We start from the raw sequence: 21,144 nt of genomic DNA on the forward strand, positions 1-21,144 counted from the left end.
AAAGTCTTCACTATTTGCTCCTGTTTCTATTTCTATGTCAGGATCGCGGTGTTTTCAGTCACCGTGTTCTATGATGAGAGGGTCGTAATTGTCGCAGAACAAAGGCCAGACGCCAGCGAGGAGGACAGCTTCCAGTGGATGAGCAGAGTACTTCAGGTAAGCAAGAAACTTCTTAATTAATGTTTTCAAACAACCAACATTTGACCTGGTTTCCTGGCTTCCCCTCCAGGCAATCGACAGCATCCACCAGGTTGGCCTTTACTGTCTGGCTCTGGTCTCGGCCAACACCTTGCCCAAAACACCCCTCGGCGGTATCCACATCTCCGACACCAAGCAGTTCTTCTTGGATGGGAACTTGCACCCCTGCAACATCCTGATGTGCCCCCATACTTGTGTCACCAACCTGCCGAAGCCCCGCCAGAAGCAGCCGGGTGAGTCTGCCATAAGAAGTACTCAGTCATTATTATTGTCTGTCTACGTACTGCACGTTAATCTGTTGTGCTACTTTTTGTTAACTAAATTTGACAACAGATAGTGGCCAAAAAAAATAATAAAAATAATATACACAAAACTTAAGTACACAAAGATTAGGATCAGCTTAAATACAACAATAAAAACATGTGAAAAATAACAATAAAAAAGGTATAAATGCACATTATGGTCAATAATTATCTGGTTCTTTATATATTGTAATCATAAAGTGCTAATGTGTGTAAATTTGAGTTGAAATATATATTTTTTTTGGTTTTGCCTTTATTTTGTTTGTTAGATGTAAATCCTGTTACAGTAACTGTGGTGGTATGAAAAGTAAATTAAGCTGTATATTGTACTCACATGTCAATAAAAAACCTTTATGGTACTTGGTTGTAAGGTGCCGGTTGGCTTCTGTTTCTCCTGAATCATTAAGATGTTATTGTTTAGTACTTGATTTGTAGCAATATTGATAGGATTTTCGTTTCCTCTATATTGACATTTGCATCTATTTGTGTAACTCTCCTGCTACATTAAAACAAGAACTGCATTTTGTTCCACAATCATAGTTAACTGTGATTTTAAAAAATCTTTTCATGTTAGATCTGTTGGGTTTTCGATGCTCAACGATGTTTTCCTCTTTCGTAGTCGGTGTCGGTCCTGCATCCGTCATGGTGGGGAACCTGGTGGCGGGGAAGCGGATCGCTCAGGCTGTAGGGAGGGATCTCGGCATGATCGAAGACCAGGATCTGGTCCGAAAGGTAGTTTGTCCTGAAGGACTTTAATCCACATGTCCAACCAAACGCTTGATCCTAATCTATTAAATTACTAACAGCATCTGCCTCTACATAAGCTTCAGGAATGATGAACACGCAGATACATTTGATACTCAATATTGGTGTTAGTTATAAAAGTGATGATTGGATACTATCCACTGCTACAATAGATTCAAAGACTTGTTTTACAGAAAAAATCTGGATTCTTCTTTCCTTCTGCTCTGTGTTTTCTTTTGTTTGTTTTGGATGTAGCTCTGTATGTGGCCCACTGTGATGGTAAGAACTGCAGTCCTCGCTGGCATGATTCCCCACACCTGTGTTTATTCTGGTCATGTGTTAACCTGTGCAGTGGTGCATGCTTGTTTGATTTTTATAAGATATGCATCCTCTGATGTTCACTACCTCTCACACCCAAGTTGTTATAAGAGCTGTGTTGACTCAGAGCAGAGTTGGGTAGTAGCTAGATGCATTTACGTGAGTAACTTTTGGGGGAAAAAAATACTTTTAGGAGAACTTTTACTCTGCTGGACTTTTTATTTTTACTTGAATAATTTTATTATGAAGTATTACTACTCTTACATCAGTAAAATCTCTGAATACTCTACCTATTGTTCTTCACTGAATGGAGAACAAACTTTTTTAAACTAAAATCTAAGCAGATCCATACACACACTTTCCGTTTTTGTCTGGAAAAGACACAAAACATAAGTTTTATATTGAATGAAATTGATTTGGAAAAATTTTCTTTCATCTGATTTTGTTTTTTGTAATTATGTTGTTTATATGAATTATTTTTCATTTAGTTCCTTAAAACACAAACTTTTTTCATACAACCTTATATTTTGATCTGTTTGATGTATTTTTTTAATATTAAATGAATGATGTTTTCATCAGTTACTTAACACTTGAGTAATCTCTTTACCAAATATTTTTTTACTCTTGCTTGAGTAATTTCTCGGAGGATATGTTTTACTCTTAGTTGAGTAAAATATTTTGAAGTGGTCCTGTTCTTACTTGAGTACAATTTTTGGGTTTTCTACCCACCTCTGACTCAAAGTGAGAGTTATACATTATGTTGGATGTTTATGTTTATGTTGGATTGTTGTCACTGAGCTATGCAGCCTCTATGCACAACTTTTATTTTTCTCCCATCAGAATTTGCCCTGTGTAATTGTTTGCGCTTCTATAGATGTGCTGTTGTTCATTAGTTTTCTCACCAAATTACAGCATCAGTATTTGACTGAAGCTCTTCAATGGAGGGCCCAGACTGACGCAGACCATGTTCTCTATGTTCTCCTTAATGCAAAGGTACAAAGTTACTCCTATCTGGTTTTTCCAACACCGATTTCTGCATTGCTACATTATGTGCCTTTATCTCCTCTTTTTTTGTCCTTTAGGGTGTGACAGTTGGGACAGCGACCTGCGTTCAGCTTCACAAGAGAGCAGAGAAGATAGCAGCTGCCCTTTGTGAGAAAAGCAGCATCAACACCGGGGAGAATGTGGTGCTGCTCTATCCTCCTGGCAAGTTGCCTCTGACTCTGTCTAAAGATTACTTATTACGAGACTTAAATTATTTAAATTTTTTATAACACTGCGGTCGTCCTCCATGTTTTCCCCAGGGATCGATTTGATCGTGGCCTTCTACGGCTGTCTCTACGCTGGCTGTGTTCCGGTCAACGTCAGGCCTCCGCACCCGCAGAACCTGGCAGCCACTCTGCCGACTGTTCGGATGATCATTGATGTATGCCTGTTTAAAAATGTTTTCATCACGTTCCTTTTAAATAATCATGCTAACATTTATGTTGAGATATAATCAGAAACTTGGAGATATTTAATTTATTTGGATATTTGCAATACTTTGCAAAAAGAAAAGCATTCATACCCCAGAGGGCATTAATAATGCCTGTACTGTCGACAAATTCTCCACAATTTCCAAAGTTTGGCCTGTTGTGTTTGAACCAAACCCTGCTTTAAACTTCTCCATAACTTGCCCCCTGACCTGTCTGCTGTGTTCCTTGGTCGTCATGATACTGTTTGATCGTTAATATTCGCTAACAAACCTCTGAGGCCTTCTCAGAACAGCTGGATTAATACTAAAATTAAACTACATCCAGCTGGACTCTGTTTTAGTTGATTTCTGAAGGCAATAGTTGCTCTTGAGCTGAACATGTCTTTATTCATATTTTAAATCGCAAAAAACATTCTTTCTAAGTGACAAATATGTCATATTTTGTGTTGGTTTTAAACACTATAGCTTGGTAAAATTGGTCTTTGTGGTTTTAATGTAAAAAAAAAAAAGAAAATTGTGGTTCAGTTCAAGTGGTACAGCTACTGGCTGTTTTAACTCACGTTGAGATCATTGATATTCTTCATGTTTAACAGTTGAGTGACCTGATGAACATACATTTTGTTTACAAAACAAGTCTAAATCATTAGCAACATCAGCTGAACAATTCAACATCAGAAAGTGCGATCATGTTGCATGATTGGGTGTGTGGGTGTTTGTTCCTCGTTTAAATTTTGCAGCAGCTTCTGCTTTCCTTATGAATCATTTCTATGTTTTGTTGCCAGGTCAGCAAAGCTGCGTGCATCCTCACCACGCAGAACCTCATGAGGATCCTGCGTTCCAAAGAGGCTGCAGCATCTGTTAACATCAAAACCTGGCCAACCATCATTGATACGGGTAATAAACCCACTGATTCAGTTCAATTTAAACATTTAGGGACAATTCATGACATGTCATCTCAAGGCACATGAGAAAGAAAAAGGTCAGTTCCATCCAATCATACTTACTGTATATTCAAATTGATCCGAGTTAACAAACAATCCAGTAAAGTTCAGTTCATTATTAGAATTGGTTAGAGACATTTTCTGTGTACTGAAACCCAGCAGATTTCATTGACTTAAAGCATCCACTCCTCCTGGATAGGAATGTTGCAACAGCAGACAGTCGCTCACATTGTGTGGTTGACTTTACAGTAATCCCTCTTATTAATCATGCATGTAGCGACAGTGGGGAGGAAAACTCCCCTTTTAACAGGAAGAAACTTCCAGCAGAACCTGGCTCACTGTAAGCCACCATCTGAAACATAAGACTAGAGGTTTCAATAGATGGAGGAGATACACAAAAAATAATAGAAACTCAGATTTAGGAGAGCCTTCTGAAACATGTCACCTTCAAGCTTGGTTGTACAAAATGATTCTCTGAAGATGAGTTATAAGAGATACATACCCATAAAATGTTATTTAACAAAACATTATTTTGTATTTATTTCTTACTGTTCTACAGGTATTTTCTTTTTTTTTTAAAAGCGTTGCTCTGTTCTCGTTTGCAGATGACCTCCCTCGCCGACGCCCTCCACAGATCTACAAACCTCCCACAGCAGAGATGATCGCTTATCTGGACTTCAGCGTCTCCACTACAGGCATGCTCACTGGCGTCAAGGTGAGAGATCCTGCTTCTTGCATGTCTCTAATAAAATTCATTTCTAAAATATAGCAGTCAGATTATATATTGAAAAGAAACCAGAAAATTACAATAGTAAAAACCTTTTCTGTGCATTCATCACAGATCTCTCATGCAGCAGTCAGTGCCCTTTGTCGCTCCATAAAGCTTCAGTGTGAGCTTTACTCTTCTCGCCAAATTGCCATCTGTCTGGATCCTTACTGTGGTCTGGGCTTCGTCTTGTGGTGCCTTGCAAGGTGCAGTAAGCCATCACTTTCTTTACGTTATCTTTGTGTCTGCACTGGTTTTCCTCAGATCTTCATCATTTTTTTTTTTACTTTAACCTTCAGTGTTTATTCTGGCCACCAGTCAATCCTTATCCCTCCCTTTGAGCTGGAAAGCAGTGTGTCTCTGTGGCTGAGCACGCTCAGTCAGTACCGCATTCGGGACACATTCTGCTCCTACTCCGTTATGGAGCTGTGCACTAAAGGACTGGGCACGCAGACTGACTTACTGAAGGTGAGGGCCTACACACACAATCAGGGTTTGTGGCAAACAAGCTTGGATATGATTGTTGTGTCTGGTTGTGCTTAAGGCCCGCGGGGTGAACCTGTCGTGTGTGCGGAGCTGCGTTGTGATAGCAGAGGAGCGTCCTCGTCTCACCCTCTCACAGTCCTTCTCCAAGCTGTTTAAGGACGTGGGTCTGTCGTCCAGGGCTGTCAGCACTGCTTTTGGCTCCAGAGTTAACCTTGCTATCTGCCTGCAGGTAAACCAAACATCAGCACTTGTTCTGTCTTAGTTTGATTTACATACTTTCTCTGGCCTGAAATTGTAATAAAGAGAAACCAGGATTTGTAATATTTGTATTTTCATTGTTTAAAATATGCTAACCCAGGATGGCTTGGCACTGTCCCTTTGGCTCAAGCCAGTTGTCTGCCAGTTTCTTTATGTATATTTTTTTTGCAAACTTTTATATGTGCAGTGAAACAATTCAGTATGGATTTTCAACATTAAAAATGTGAACCTGTCTGACCTTTTTTGCATGCCAAAGGGAACCACAGGCCCTGATCCCTGCACGGTGTATGTGGACATGAAGTCTTTACGTCATGATAGGTAGGAGCACAGGAGGTTCATTTTTAACTAAAACAGCGTGATTAAATAAACCACTCAAAGCTTTTAAGCATCAAAACTGAGCTTTGGCAATATAAAATAAGTTAGAAATGTAACTTCTTTTCGCAAAAAGTTTTAAACTGTGATTCTATTTATGCATTGTTATGAGCATAATGCATTTACCCTGAGTTTTGAATAAAATATACAAAAATAATGTTAAGGATCAAATTTATGATTGTTTTTCTCTTAAAAATATCTTTAAATTTGATGCCGTTAACGGTAGCAGCTCAAAACCTCTTTATCTAATAAACTCCGTGTTATTTATTCATAACATCCTTTAAAGGTTTTAGATTATTTTTATCTATTCCTGTTTATTATAAGAGCTCATGTACTTGACATTCTCATTCATCTTTTAATGCGTTCTCTGTTTTAAAAACATGCCACATTTTTTTTCTTTAAGTCGTTTACTACACCTTAAACTGGATGCAAATTGTGATTTTTATGTTGTTTCTTCAAAGTATTTAATATTCTTCTGTGATAAAGACATGATATGGATGGCAGCATATGTTGGTGTAAAAGCTGTATCGTGCAGCATTAATGGAGCCTCCACAGATCGGCGAGTTACTCATACCATCTGTCTGAACTTGTCCAACACCATCACGATTTTTAGATTCTCACATTTTGTTCTGGTAATGCGCCAGATGGTTCCTCGCCTCGTCAGTTCAAAGGGTGCAGGAACTTCAAAATCTGATTCGTCTGAATACAGAACAGTTTTCCACTTCACCGCAGCCAACTTTACAGCTCGGTGCAGTTCAAGGTGTTCATTTCAGGTTTTTGATATTTATTATTTGTTAGTAGCATAAAACCAGTTTTACTTTTAATTAACTGCCTTCACAAGGAGCGATTTTATTTTGTTCTGTTTTTGATGCCAAAAGTGTCACGATCGCAACAATTAAATAATAATTATTTATACATATCATTAAAAGAAATCTGTAATTATTTACATGTCCGCAATTTGTTAAATTAACAAATAAATGTTATATTAGGATACATTATATCTTGTATGCAGTTCTCTAAACCCATTAAAAAAAGCAATGACTGGTAACTAATCATGTATTATTACATAATACTTAGAAAACCTAATTTGTTATAGTATAATATTTACTCCTGCTCACCGCAATACACTTCAACCTGCCACCCTGCTGGCTCGTCAAATAAATGAAATACTCACCATCTGCACAACAAATCCACTACAGTGTCAGTGGGCTGGGCTTCCTCTGCAGACTTTTTTTCTACCGATTGTTGAATGCGGGCAGGTTTGACAAGCAGCAGCGACATCCACTGTTTAAAATAAAAAAGACAGTAAATAGCTTGCACCTCAAGCAAGGTTATAAAAGACAAAGGGTCGTTCTGCACATCTGTATTCTCTCGAGACATCTGGTGCAGCAATGCTTGTGTCAGTCCCTCACACTTACACGGTTGTGGACTTAACCTGCATTATATTTCTTTTGAGCAGACAAATAGGGTGCAATATGTGGTCTGCAATCGTAGCTTGATGATATTTTTGCTTAGTGTCCCTTTTAGGTTTAAGGCTCAGCATTTTATAAATGTGTGTCTGACTGTTTATGTTGTTGGGTATTTCAGAGTGAGGCTGGTGGAGAGAGGAGCACCTCAGAGTCTTCCTCTGATGGAGTCTGGCAAGGTGGGAAACGTAAAATGTACTCCACTGTTATAGACTAGTTTGCTAAATCCTCACACAAAAACATGTTGATTATATATTGTCATTTCTTTAAGATCCTGCCAGGCGTCAGGGTGATCATTGTGAACCCAGAGACGAAAGGTCCACTCGGTGATTCTCATCTGGGGGAGGTAATGTGGCTGAAGTTGCTCGTTTGAGGCAACGGCGTGTTTGTACCAATATAAAGCACCCCAGGGTTGAACAAACACAATTTTTGTTTCTCTGCCTCAGGTCTGGGTGAACAGCCCTCATAATGCCAGCGGTTACTACACCATCTACGGTGAGGAGAGTCTTCAGGCCGACCACTTCAACACCAAGCTCAGCTTTGGAGACCCGCACACTTTGTGGGCCAGAACTGGATACTTGGGATTCGTGAAGAGGACAGAGCTGCTGGATGCAAGTGGAGGTAAAGAGGCAGCTCAAACTCAAACTAACTTATAATAAGTTAGACTGAAATTAGACAATTGGAGTTAGTAAGTTATTGCTGAAAATATTTGTGGATAATTAAATATGTTTGAATATACAGGGCTTGTAAAAGCAGGTAATCAGATGATTTAGGTATTTAAAATGCATAAAAGACTAAATAAATTTTTACAAATTATTCCATGGAGACGTCACAACAAAGCTTATCAACAGTTATTGACAAAGCTTTCAAACTTTATTCACACCTCTTGAACTTTTCCACATTTTCTGTCATTATTAGCTGCAAAATAATAATATAAACTAAAGTATTTTGGGGGTTTTCTATGACAATTCAACACAAAGTAGTGCATAAGAAAAATTATCTATAATTTTGAATTTTTTTACAAACAAAAATGCTCTTCCTTCCACTCTGCTTCTGTGTGCCACTTTGTGTTGATCTACCACATAAAATGCTGATAAGAAACTCATGACTGTGGAAAGGCTTTTGCAAGGCACTACACTATATTCCCTATAATTACAAAGAGATACGTTCACTCCTACAGTAACTGAACAAAATTTTTCTTTGCACTCTGCAAACATTTCTTTGTGTGTCAGATCGGCATGACGCTCTTTTTGTGGTTGGCTCACTGGACGAGACGCTAGAGTTACGAGGGTTACGCTACCACCCTACTGACATCGAAACATCCGTGTCACGAGCTCACCGGAGTATAGCTGAGAGGTGAGGGTGCCGCCGATGCTTTTCTAATCCTAAAAAGCTTCCCATTTGTGTTTCCAATTACATTTTGGCAGCATCCCAGCTCATTCCAGGTGGTTCGACGTTATTCCTGTGCCTCTTTCTCTCTCTTTTGACCTCTCTTTCTCTGTGGGTTCTGTCATCATTTTTCTTTTTTTCGGGTTTTAAGCTTCCCTGACGTAAATCTCCTCGCTCTCGTCCCTCGCAGTGCTGTGTTTACATGGACCAACCTGCTGGTGGTGGTGTCGGAGCTGTGCGGCTCGGAGCAGGACGCGCTGGACCTCGTTCCCCTCATCACAAACGTGGTGCTGGAGGAGCACCACCTCATCGTGGGCGTGGTGGTGATCGTCGACCCGGGCGTCATACCCATCAACTCCAGGGGAGAGAAGCAGCGCATGCACCTGCGTGACTCGTTCCTCGCCGACCAGCTGGATCCCATCTATGTTGCGTACAACATGTGAGGGGCTTGTGGCCATCCGGGTGTGATCTCTGGATGCGTCTTCTGCAGTGTCCCGCTAATGACCGGGCTCGATGGAGTGTGTGTGGGGGGGGCGTGAGTATGTGGCGAGCAGAAAAGCATGAAGCACGTGTACAGACACGCAGCCATGTGTGACACCAGCATATCTACACCACTGCATGTCTGTGTTTGGGGTTGAACACTGTGTTTTTTCTATGAACATAAAATCATGCAGACAAGGCAGTTAACGTACACCGTGAGATGAAAAGCAAAGCAAAGTCTCTGATGCACTTTTTTTTGTGTAGAAATGACAAAATAAGACAGCAGGTAAATTTTGATAACAAAAACTGTCGTCCTGTCTTGGTGAAAGTCTGTCCTCTTCATGTCCACACAGAGCTACTAATCTCAACACAGCTTGAAGTATTTTTGTACGTGCAACTTTCAAGCAAGCTCACCCACAAACGCATGTCCTGAGCCCCTTCATTTCATTTCTTAGCAACGTGGATAAGTAAGAGGACAAGCCATGAAGACAGACCTCTGTCTCAGCCAGTGTGCAAACTTAGAAATCTATTCCCCTACTTTTATCGAAACCAAATAGATAATTCCTGCTTTGATATATTTCCTGCCTTACAAAACTTCAGCCATACATTCCTATCTTAACTTTTAATAAAATTGCTATTAATGGCTTTCAGATTCTTCCTTAACAGGTGGAGCAAAAGTTCTGACAAATATCCAAAAGGGATGATAACAAAACAAGAGCCCATACTCTGTACTGTAACAAAAAAAGGGTCTCTTTGTATTTTCGATACTGTATGTCACTGTATAGATATTTTTATTTGTATAAATGTATAATTGTTTTGTTCACCTCTCTCAGCTGCTCCTTTCTGAATAAGTAACTTAGCTGGGAGGCTGTAACAGTAGCAGGAAGAAGACTGTAAATAGGATCTAACAGTTAAAAGTACTTTTATTTGGGAATATTAGCTATATATGGGACGGGAAGATAAATAACTTTAAATCATTATGTATCGGTATGGATATAACGTTGCACTTTTTGAAGAAAAAAAAAGATCTATTTTATTATAACAATGAGGCATTATGAGCATATGGTTCAGGAGCACGTTATTCTGAGCAGAATAATCCATGTTTACTGGGAGGGCTATCACTGTTAATGCAGGAACTTTCCCCGTTAGTGTCTGTAAGGAAGGCTGCAGAACTAATCATATGACTGTTTTCAGGCAGACGGGTTACTTTGTGGAAAAAAAAAGTATAAAAAATTATGTCCACTTCTGTTCATCCCACATCCATGGCCACCATGCTGCCGAACAGGTATGAACCTCTCAGTTGTGTAAAACATTGTGGAGCGATAATAAGTTCAAACTAGGTTCCTCTCAGCATTCAAAAGCTCAAACTTTTTTTTTTTTATGTGTTGGTGTTTGTGCAACTTTTTGTATATAACTGAATTCTCAAAGCAATGTTGTTTGTACTGTAACAGGCAGAAAGTTGTCAACGTGTCATAAATTATTTTCTGTATCGAGTCACTGGAATATTTAAGCACTTGTGAATGCAGCTGCAGGCTGAGCCACATGCAAGGTGCCATCCAGAGGAAAATAAAAAACACCTGACAGAGATGAGCATAAAAATACTGCATCTCATCAAAATGTTCTGTTCAGAAGTTTACATCCACTCATGGTGAGTGTGAGCATCATGTTAATTTGGGGTTTGTTAAGTGATTGTACCACAAAGATCTTTAATGACTTAATAAGCCAGAACAGAGCATGAACTTTCCCTTAACTACACAGGATCAAAGTAATAAGATAGGCTTATATATATACTCATACAGCCCCAGTATTTGATCTGGTGTCCTTTACAAACTTACAAGAAAAATCTATAAAAATGCAAACTTGTGCATTTGTTTTGTATAATCATGTAACCCCAAAAAGAGAACAGCTGAGATCGAATTATTTCAAAAATTTATACACAAGATAAGTATGTAAACATTTGACCAGCAATCACGTGCTTTCCTTGTGCTTTATCATTTAAAGACTATATAATGACTTGCACAATGTTTCAGTGATGAAACCTTTGTTTCAGCCTAGAATTTTTCTAGTTCTTCTTAATTTTTTCTGGCTTTGCCGTTGCCCCATTTGACCATTTAAACAAGTCAAGCCCAATTTTGGAGAGATTTGCAAACCTCAACAGTAATCACAAACATCAAAATAATGCACTTTGCACTGTTTAATAGTTTTTGCCACATCCTGCTTCACATAAAACAGTGCCCCATTTTAACAACATAGGGTCCAACAGTACTTCATCTTAGCTTTAACCCTTTGTTTCATAGCTGCAGCAGAATGTTGGCATGACTCGGCCGCGAAGGGACTGACTCGGGGTACATCTTATTTTTGACATAGTAGAAGAGATAAACAGGTATGAAACTGTAACTTCAGGGAGTAAAACTGGTAAAACAGGACTGGACCTGGTGATCCAACAAGTATGAAAGAGCGGGATCCATAAACTGGATATTTGACAAGAATAAGTCTCTGCAAATTATCAGAGACCTGAAGCGACAACCAGAATCCATCTACCTGCTTTGCTGGGAAGTCTACAAGGGCTTCTTCTGGTTCTTACTCTTTTTTTTCCAACTTCAGATTTCTTACACTATGCAATCCTAATGATGGTGCAATTTAATTTCAAAGCTTGCACAGTATGGAAAAATAAACATGATGCTAATTTTTTAAAGACTAAGAAAAACTGATCAGTTTTACCCAGTAGTGTACTTAAGATTGCATTCATCTCTACTGAGTTGTCAATATTTTGTGTATGCACTCTAAATATGTTGTATATTAATTACTGTGTGAAATCTACATTTGCTTCAAGAGGGTGTAATCCACTGTCTATGGAGGTGTTTTAACTCAATATGTTAAATATTAAGTGATACACCCTTTACCATTTTGCTTTCTACCATTATGGTTTGTTGTACTTTGTTTTATACTTAATGTATAAGTAATGCAGAATAAACCGAAACATTTAATCATACAATGTGCCTCGATATTTCTGTACTCATAGTAGTCCATATAGAATGACAGGTACTGATATGTTAAGACTTTACATTATTTGAAAATAGCCTCTTTTAATGTTAATCTGTTGTGTTGTATTATATGTTCAGATTTTCCATATTTCTGCACAGTGATTATAAAAAGAATTTGAAGCCACATACCATGTTGGAAACCTATACAGTTCCTTGTAAAATAGGGACAAGAACTTCAAATTTTATCCTAATTTATTCATAATCTACATGATGCATAAAACAACATGTGCGCTCCAGTAAAAATGTACTTTCAGATGCAGAGTATGCAAAAAAGTGCAAATCCAAGAGAAACAAACTATGCATTTAATAAAAGAAGAATTCAAAACATTTCAAAATACCAGAAAATCAAGCTGCAAAAAGTTATAACAATAGATGTTGTGCCCCATAAAATATCATGTTCAAAATTCAGTCAAGACTTGACTGAACCATTAAAAATGTGGCAAAAGCTTCACTTTAAAATAGATGGTAATATCTAAGAATAAGGAAAGACTGAAGAAACATGTCGGTATTATATTACTTTTATTTTGAGATGATAATTTGAGTGAACTCTTACTTCCCCGCTACAATTTTGGAGGCATGTAAAAAAAAAAAAAAAAAAAGCTATTAAAGTACAGATTAATATCTCTGACTTAATACAGGTTTAGTGGAGAGCAGGATTTAAGTAATAAGATCATAATCCATTGAATTATTGCACAACAGTAGTATTATTACACAAGTGCAAGTATATTTGTTTAAACCTTACATACTTTGAATAGAAAATTTCCCCATATGTTTTTTTACAACTACAAGTACAGAATTACAATATGCAATAATATTTTATTCTACTCTAATATTGTTTTATTGTACAACTCCTGCAAACTCCAACTTTGTGGCACGGCACGCTCAAACTTTCCCCTCCAATCACAAAGCTCAAAGGAATAATTACGTAATCCTTCTGTACTCATAAGCCCTGCCCATTTCCTTTGAGGGGGGAGAAAAGTGGTCAGCTACTTTTTTTTTTTGCTGACATCTTCGTGTTTTTAGCTGTTAGCCGTTACTGCTAAGTAAATTTACAGGTTCCTACCGAAATAAAAGTCTTTACACCAATTGCCCGAGCTTCACGCTGTGAACAAGAACAGTCCCACTTCATTGAGAAGGTAAATTATCCAGCTGGCTGAGCGGTACTTTTTGTACTCGTCTCTCTGTCTGCTCCGCGCTGGTCCGTAATGGCGGCTCGTCGCTTCGTCAATGGCTCGCCGTTCTACGAAAAGGGAAGGTGTAGTTAGCTTAATGGCTCCTCGTATCGCTGACGTCTTTTGACGCGATAAGTTGCGTGCCAGTGACAGAGTTACATATATTTGCTCACCGAGACAAAAAGCTCATCCATGCCGTGTACCAGCCTAACGAAACTTGCCAAGCATATAATTCAGAAACGGTTGCTTTTATCGCTCTAAAGTGTATTACATCCGCTTAAGTGGTTAGCCACCGTTAACTAGTAGCTCTAACATTAGTGAGCTCGAACGTTCTAGAACTAAAAGCTCAATATTTTTAAGTGCTGTGGGTTTTTTTTTTTCGTTATAAAGTTGCACATTTTATAGGATTGGGCATCAAATCAATGAGGGTAAAAAGTCAACAGTATTGACTCCAGATCCCTGCAGTGTTTCGTAACTCGATATTAACGTTACTTGCATTGCCCAATTTGAGTGAACCAAAGAGGAAGTCGTATTCTGGTTGATTTATTTTTATTTATTTATTTAAGATCATAATTGATCTGAAACAAAAAGTAACAAGAAGGAGGTTTTTAGTGGTTGCGCATATTTTAACGTTTGTTTTGGCGCAATCAGTTGGGACCATGCAGCTTGGCGTTTTCAGCAAAGTATAGACGGGAAACTGCGAGGCACAACAACTGTTGTTACATTAGAGTTGCTGTGAGTCAGTAATATTGATTTATTTTTTCTCAGTTACTATGGAAGAAGTACAGCAGGGCAGCAATGGCACTGAGTCACAGACTGCAACCATTCCCACTACCATCACATCCTCTCAGTTCTCACAGATAGCGCAGCAGGTAACTAATATATGCGATTAAAAAGAAAGCCTGCCATTTTGTGGAGCTATACAGGCTCGTTTAGCATTAAGAAATGAACACAGTTACGACTTTAAGCTGTGGTTGGTACTCGGCTTATAATTTAGTACTAATCAAATTCAAAATGACAAAACCTGCCCAAGTTGCTGCATTTTTGTCTAAATACGTTTTAAAGTTATATGATGACATAACAAAATCCCTCATCATTATGAAAATAATGAAACCATTTTGTACGGAAAAAAAGTTGATATCTATAATCTTTTTTTCATTGAAAAGCTACAGATCAAAGCTTTTACACATAAAACTAATATAACATTATTTACAGCGCTTGATTTTATTTATATTTGTATATATCCACTAAGAATTTTTCAGTGTGAAAACTAGCATTGAGTTTGAGTTTTTGCAAATTAAGTGCCAAAAAATCTCACAAAGTGTTTCCCCAGCTTCTTCAAATGTAAAAATTAATGAATTAAAAGTTATTTAAATATACTAATTTATGGAATACATATTTAAATATTTATATATTTAATTCAAGTATGATATCACTGTTTAAAATAGTAGAATTATTTTTGTAAATTATTTTTACTTGGCATTTCATGTGCTGAACTTCACTGTGCAATAATTTAAGCTACAATGAATCAAGTAAGCAACGGCATTTGATTAACGACAATGAGTCAATTTTAAATCAATTAAATTGACAAGAGCATCCTTGGTTCAGCCCGCTGATTTCTATGGATACAGCTGAGAGACTAAAATAAATTCAACATAAAATGAGTTGTTTATTCAGTAATAATAATGTGCATTTACATTATCAATATTTTTGTTTTGAATATAAAGAAAAAATAATAATCTATTTAGATTGTCTTTCACTGACTGTTATTAAATTGGGTCACTTTTGAAGCTCAAATTGTACAGACTGTTTACAAATATAAATTATGTATTAATAGAAACGCTTCATGGTAAAAAGTGGTGGTAAAGTAGAAGGTGATGTCGCTGTCTTTCCAAGTTAAGTTTTCTAATGTCTGTGAAGTATGTAAAATAACATGTATTACATTTTTATGATAAGAACATTGGATTTATGACTTTTGGCTTAAAAGCTTTTTTAATGTGCAAGTTAAAGCAAAAAAAAAGAAAGAAAATTACTTAAAACCTAAGTGTAAATGAGACTACATGTGGTTTGTGCGTTTGTTTTTACTTGTTTAGGAAATTCTCTTCAAATTATGTTTTATGTGGAAAACCATTTATTGTCTGTATTTTATTTCTATTTGAATTTTTTCTAGATGTCATTGGGAGGCTCTTCTGTGGCTGTTGTGCAACTGCCTGGGGGTCAATTTCAGGTTCAGGGAGTGATCCAGTCTGCACAGTCATCAGTCATTCAGTCCCCTCAAGCACAGAGTGCAACGGTGAGCACAGCTGCTTTTCTTGGCACTCTTGTTTTTCATTCTCATTGTTCTAATCTAGACAAGAAAATTGCAAACCGAAATTTATTCGGTTTGCAATATATTGCAAATATATTTCATATATATTGAATGACTGAGTTGTTTCTTCTAGGCTCTAAGCCTAGAAGTAAAAAGGGTATTGTCAAACAGTTGGCATAAAGATAAGACTTATTGACTGCTGTATGAAAATATATATTTTTTTGTGATTATTTTAATATGGTCATAATGAGAGGTTTCCTAGTTTTACAGTACTATAGTACACCTTCTCATTTAAAAGGCTCTCATTCCAAATAATGAATGTATATGAATGTTCATATGTAAGAAAGGATATTGTACTACTACTTGCTCTTATAACTTCACCTTCTACTGCCAAGGCCCAGGGTAGTGATAGTGAAGATTCACAAGACTCCTCAGATAGTGGAACAACAACCCAGAAGACCAGAGAAATACTGGCAAGGCGGCCGTCATACAGGTAAGAAGTTGATCAAATTGAATTCCAGAAAGCACAGCTTTAATGTAATTTGAGAAATCACTCTAATTATTTTTGTCCTGCAGAAAGATCTTCAATGACCTTTCATCTGAGGAAACAACACACATAGAAGGACAGGATAGCAGCCCAGCATCCACAGGAATGACAGGTGTTACTGTACAAAGCACACCAATCTACCAGACCAGCACCGGCCAGTACAGTAAGAATGGCTCCTTCAGTTTAAAGTGAATACATACTGTAGGTACTAACACCAACATTGGAAGTGGGGATGTCTGAAGCTCACTTGATATTTGTAATTAATTTTAGCGTACAGTAGTTTTGATTCTCTAATGGAGTGAAATATGCAAACAAGTACATCTAATGAAATAAGGAATATCGTTTCCTGTCATGTTTTAACTTTACCACCAAGATTGTCATTTTTTTGTTGTGCCTTACCAAGTTCTAATTTTTCTTCATAATTAGTTACCATTGGTGCTAATGGCACAATCCAGCTGGCATCTGCAGGGTCTGAAGGCATTCAGGGTCTACAGGCCGTCACTATGGCCAACGCTGGTGGAGCACAAGGCGCTACCATCCTTCAGTATGCCCAAACACCCGATGGTCAGCAGATACTCGTGCCTAGCAACCAAGTAGTAGTACAAGGTGAACATTTAGTATATTCATCAAATTTTGTTTTGCCAGTATTATTTATTAGTCTTATTTTGTAATTGAAATGTGGAAACAGGTTAAAAAAAATAACAGTTTCAAAGTATCGAATGTGTAAAGGAAAATAAAAAAAGGTTAACAGCAAAGGTACTCTTACAAATCACACATCCAAAGTAAAATATGTTGTGGCGTAGTCACAATATAAAACTCCCAGTCAAATGCTAAAAGTTGTGACAGGATTCATATGATCCATGTTTAGGTGCCGGAGGAGAGGTGCAGACGTACCAGATTCGGACAGCACCCACGTCTGCCTCCCTTCCCCAGACTGTTGTGATGAGCTCTCCTGTTGGACTGTCCCAGACTAAAACTGATGATCCAACACTAAAGAGGGAAATCAGGCTTGCAAAAAACAGGTAAATACACAGTTTAGTTTGGTGACTCAACTAAAAAGCCCACAGCAGTTTGGACAGAACGATGTTTTCATTCTGAAAAAAATAGATCTGCCAAAGGTACCTTTGCTGTTTGGTTAGCAGATCATTAATGAGAGTTTAAACACTGCTTAAACTCCTGCACAGTTTTAATGAGTCAAGATAAGTACGGCATTTACTCAGATTATTTTCCAGAACTTTTTAAGTACGGAAATATTTGGTTTCCATTCATAAGACTTTTTTCTGCTTCCATTTTCCAAAGCGAAAAACATCTTTATCTAAATTTTTATGTTGTTGCTGAGCAGGAAAGGTTTTTCAGTAGTCAAGCGATTTGGCTGCTGCGGCTACCACACATGATGTTACCTGGCTAGGAGGGGCCTGAATCAGCTCAAGTCCCAGACACAGAAACAATCAGCCAAAAAACCTAATTATTAATTCATATTCATTCAGTTGTTTTCTGTGTGAGGTGAACCTTGTTTGTTCACACCATCTTGATGCTATGAGAATTTGTACTTTGAAAAAACAATGCATTCATTCCAATTTTAAAGTTAGAAGTACTGATGGTTTTCCTGGTTTCAGGGAAGCTGCTCGCGAATGTCGGCGGAAGAAAAAGGAATATGTTAAATGCCTGGAAAACCGTGTTGCAGTTCTGGAGAACCAAAACAAGACATTGATTGAAGAACTGAAAACATTAAAGGATCTTTACTGCGTTAAAACAGGATAAACATTTTCGATCCATATCGAGGCGGTGTGAAATGACACAGCTCTCATTCATTTGGACAAGTCTGGGTTTCTGGGAACACTTCATTTCAGGCTGAAAGCCTCAAGTCTTTTTTTTTTTTTTTTACTCTGATATAAAGTGACTTTTGGCAGTGAGATTTACTGGACAAATTTACAATTTTTCCAACTGCTGTTTTTTTAAGCAAAAAAATGCTAACGCTATAACATTTATAGTTGTGTACATTTTTAATACTGGGAGGTTTGAAATTGTGAGCTTTAACGTTGAGTCTCAGTTTCCAAATGTATCCCTTTCCTATTTTCTTGTGTTTTTAAACCTGTTGCTATTGGAGTTAATTGACCAGCGTCTAAAGAATATTGACTGTATAAATATCACAAAGATGCAATTTCTTTTAATTATGTGAACCAGCAATTCCCCTCTTTTCCCTTTTTAAAAAGATGTTACAACTGTCATTCCTTATATTTGTGCAATGGAGTATAAAGGGTATCAGAAATATTAAATGTGGTTTGGTTGTTACTTGGCAGTTATTTTGACAATCAGGGAAAAAGCACATAGTCCAGGTAATATTTATTTGTACATCTTGGGAGGAGTGAGAAAGAACAAACAGTATATGAAATGTTGCTGATTCGGTGAGTAAATAAATATATTTTCTCTCAGTATAATGTGTGGCTGTTTGTTGCATTTGTTGTGCATGAATATGTTGGTATTTTTGCTCCTTAAAATTTGATCTGTTGCTATGAGTGTTTCTTCTATTGATTAAAAAATGTTTCAGCATTTGGTCTAAATTTAAAAGATAATTTATTTGAAAAGAAATAAATTAATAAATAAGTCTTAAACTAACTAGAAACAACAAAAAACATATTTCATTTAATCGAATATCCCATGATGTGTGGCCTAATCATTAAAGAAACCTCCGGAGCCTCGATGTGTTTTAGGTGAAGCTCAGCGAAGCCAGCTGCCTCCAGGTCTTTCCATGTTGCTCTGGTAACCATGCAGCCATCTCCAAGGAGGCACCACAGAGGCTCAAACACATACTGACAGAAGTATGTCCACGTGGAAGGATCAGACACAACATGCTCCAGAAAATACAAGGCTCCTCCCTGAAAGAGAAAACCAACAGCAGGTGGGGTTTCCGAGTGTTCAGGTTTGCTCCAGTTCAGACCAGACAGCCTTCTAGTTCTGACTGGTCAAATCTGCAGTGAGGCTTTCAGCAGTTTAGCCTGAACTCAATCATTACAGGGATCTAAAGTAAAGGGAAAATTGTTTAAAGCCTGCACTAGTCATGCATTTGCTTTTGCATCATACTTGCCTTAGCTAACTACTACTTCAAGGCTTCCCTGATTTTCTATGAAATGTATTTTCCAACAAGGGTCTAAACTAGCACAGAGGTCTAGACTCTGCCTTGATAAGAAGTGTTGGAATTTGAACCAATGAAATGCAACATTAGCACAGTAAAGTCCTGCTGGGTTGAGTCATCTTACTCTAGAACTATACATATACAAGAAAAGTACAATTTTAAATTAAATTAAAATTTTAATTACGCACATGATTAAATGTGGATAATTAACTAGATTACTTTTAGGTAATGCAATGTCAGCATTTAATCTGTATGGTGGTGCTTAAGAAATAAATGGTGACTTGCAAATTACACTACACTTATAAAGATAAACGTTACATGTTCCTTTGCAGATATGTACAAAGTTAACCTATTCCTCATTAAGAACAGCTCAACCTCAGACAGATTTGATGTAAATAATTGGATTTAGAGCTGGACTTTGGGCCAGTTTAGCACATGAATATTCTCATTATATTGCAGCTCTGGTTAGATGTTCAAGCCGTTGTTCTGCTTGGAATGTGAACCTCTTAAATCTTTTCCAGACTCCAGCAGGTTTTCTTCTAGGATTAACCTGTTTAGCTCCAAACCGTTTACTTTGAAGTCTGACCAGCCTTCCTGAAACATAATGGTGCTGCCACCTCTATGTTTCACCATAGGGATGGTGTGTTAGTTATCCACTCACGTAGCATTTTGCAAATAAGGCTCAAAGTCATTTTGTTATCGTCTGACTAGAGTACTTTTTTATACATGTTTTCTGTGTCTCATTCATACATGGTAAGCAGTAAACATGACATAATGACTTTCTTTCAACAATGGCTATATGCCTACAATCTTTCCAAAAGCCAGATTTGCAAATTGCATGACTATTTGTGAACAAATTAGCAGCGGTGCTCTTCACTACTGTGATTTTTCTCTTTTTTCTGGTTTAAGTTTCCTTGTGTTCACTGATTATCTCTAACAAACATCTGTGTACAAGAACAGCTGTATTTATGTAGAGATTAAATTACATACAGGAGGTGCAGTCAATAGGTGACTTCTGAAAGCAGTTGGTTGCTCAGGACGCACTGGTCCATCTCACAACATCCCAATTAAATGTGTTGTTAGTTGTGCAAGTTGCTTCACGTGTCCTACTACACGTGAAGGCAGCGCCATAAAACTCACATTTCTGAGAATGCGTCGGGCCTCCTGCAGGACCCTTTCCACGTTGTTCACAGAGCACAGCACCAGCGTGCAGACCACGACGTCCACCGATTCGTCCTCAACTTCTCTCATGTCCTCACCAGAGAGAACTAACATCTCGTCATATGTCAGGTGCTTGTTTGCCTCCATGCTTATACGCAGGTACGGCTCCATGTGCGGATTGGGGTCAGTGCAGATCACCGTGCAGCCATAGGGGTAAAACCCGAAGTTTGCTCCACTGCCACAGCCGATTTCCAGCAACCGAAGCGTCCCGTCAGCGTTTGCGAACCTTCCAAGGTTCCGAAACAGTTCTCTCTTCAGCTTGTGGGTTTTATCGTTGTATGAAAATGTTACGTTGTAGGCGAGGAAGGGGAACACTCGTTTGTACATACCACGCAGGCCAACAAACTGCAGTAGATAAAGAGGGGTGCTAAATGCGAAACAAAGTAGTCTGCAAAATTTCATAAAACAAGGCTGCATGTTCCCTTGAAAAGAGGTTTAAGTGCAACAACGGCCGAAAAGACGAAAGCAGATGAAAAGATTAAACTGTACTCATCTTTTTTACCACTAGATGGTGACAAAGGACAA

General features: G+C 37.9%; 3 protein-coding genes and 1 long non-coding RNA gene across 6 annotated transcripts in view; 2 read left to right on the top strand and 2 right to left on the bottom strand.

Annotated features, from left to right (window-relative positions):
- dip2bb (disco-interacting protein 2 homolog Bb) overlaps positions 1–12,186 on the top strand; it is a 43,619-nt gene extending 31,433 nt beyond the window's left edge. The window contains exons 22-39 of one of the 2 annotated variants that reach the window (XM_032548387.1): positions 42–156; positions 230–431; positions 1,120–1,232; positions 1,500–1,523; positions 2,475–2,555; positions 2,645–2,768; positions 2,867–2,988; positions 3,819–3,930; positions 4,583–4,692; positions 4,819–4,949; positions 5,043–5,211; positions 5,288–5,458; positions 5,744–5,805; positions 7,447–7,504; positions 7,597–7,671; positions 7,772–7,946; positions 8,558–8,681; positions 8,905–12,186. In XM_032548387.1, coding sequence (XP_032404278.1) covers positions 42–156; positions 230–431; positions 1,120–1,232; positions 1,500–1,523; positions 2,475–2,555; positions 2,645–2,768; positions 2,867–2,988; positions 3,819–3,930; positions 4,583–4,692; positions 4,819–4,949; positions 5,043–5,211; positions 5,288–5,458; positions 5,744–5,805; positions 7,447–7,504; positions 7,597–7,671; positions 7,772–7,946; positions 8,558–8,681; positions 8,905–9,157 — 2,221 coding nt within the window. In that variant the 3' untranslated portion in view covers positions 9,158–12,186. The remainder of the gene's footprint in view (positions 1–41; positions 157–229; positions 432–1,119; positions 1,233–1,499; positions 1,524–2,474; positions 2,556–2,644; positions 2,769–2,866; positions 2,989–3,818; positions 3,931–4,582; positions 4,693–4,818; positions 4,950–5,042; positions 5,212–5,287; positions 5,459–5,743; positions 5,806–7,446; positions 7,505–7,596; positions 7,672–7,771; positions 7,947–8,557; positions 8,682–8,904) is intronic. The other variant, XM_032548388.1, reaches the window with a different exon arrangement.
- Positions 12,187–13,210: 1,024 nt separating this feature from the next.
- Positions 13,211–18,700, top strand: atf1 (activating transcription factor 1). 2 transcript variants are annotated; one of them, XM_032548389.1, is made up of 8 exons: positions 13,211–13,374; positions 14,179–14,282; positions 15,581–15,703; positions 16,114–16,211; positions 16,295–16,428; positions 16,692–16,871; positions 17,134–17,287; positions 17,882–18,700. In XM_032548389.1, exons 2-8 carry the CDS (start codon positions 14,184–14,186, stop codon positions 18,024–18,026), a joined length of 933 nt encoding a protein of 310 aa, XP_032404280.1. In that variant the 5' UTR covers positions 13,211–13,374; positions 14,179–14,183; the 3' UTR covers positions 18,027–18,700. The 2 variants fall into 2 exon arrangements, with proteins under 2 accessions (XP_032404280.1, XP_032404281.1); XM_032548390.1 differs by lacking the exon at positions 14,179–14,282.
- On the bottom strand, positions 13,229–13,690 carry LOC116709739 (uncharacterized). Its single transcript, XR_004336949.1, has 2 exons — positions 13,584–13,690; positions 13,229–13,478 (listed from the first exon to the last, which is right to left on the bottom strand). It is a non-coding gene; the product is annotated as an uncharacterized LOC116709739 (long non-coding RNA).
- On the bottom strand, positions 18,590–21,119 carry LOC116709737 (methyltransferase-like protein 7A). The gene is made up of 2 exons (XM_032548391.1): positions 20,539–21,119; positions 18,590–19,141 (listed from the first exon to the last, which is right to left on the bottom strand). The coding sequence occupies exons 1-2, from the start codon at positions 21,034–21,036 to the stop codon at positions 18,905–18,907; spliced, it is 735 nt and encodes a 244-aa protein (XP_032404282.1). The 5' UTR covers positions 21,037–21,119; the 3' UTR covers positions 18,590–18,904.
- Positions 21,120–21,144: the final 25 nt, after the last annotated feature.

The sequence above is a fragment of the Xiphophorus hellerii genome, chromosome 20 (genome assembly GCF_003331165.1).
Source record: "Xiphophorus hellerii strain 12219 chromosome 20, Xiphophorus_hellerii-4.1, whole genome shotgun sequence".
NCBI classification, from domain to species: Eukaryota; Metazoa; Chordata; class Actinopteri; order Cyprinodontiformes; family Poeciliidae; genus Xiphophorus; species Xiphophorus hellerii.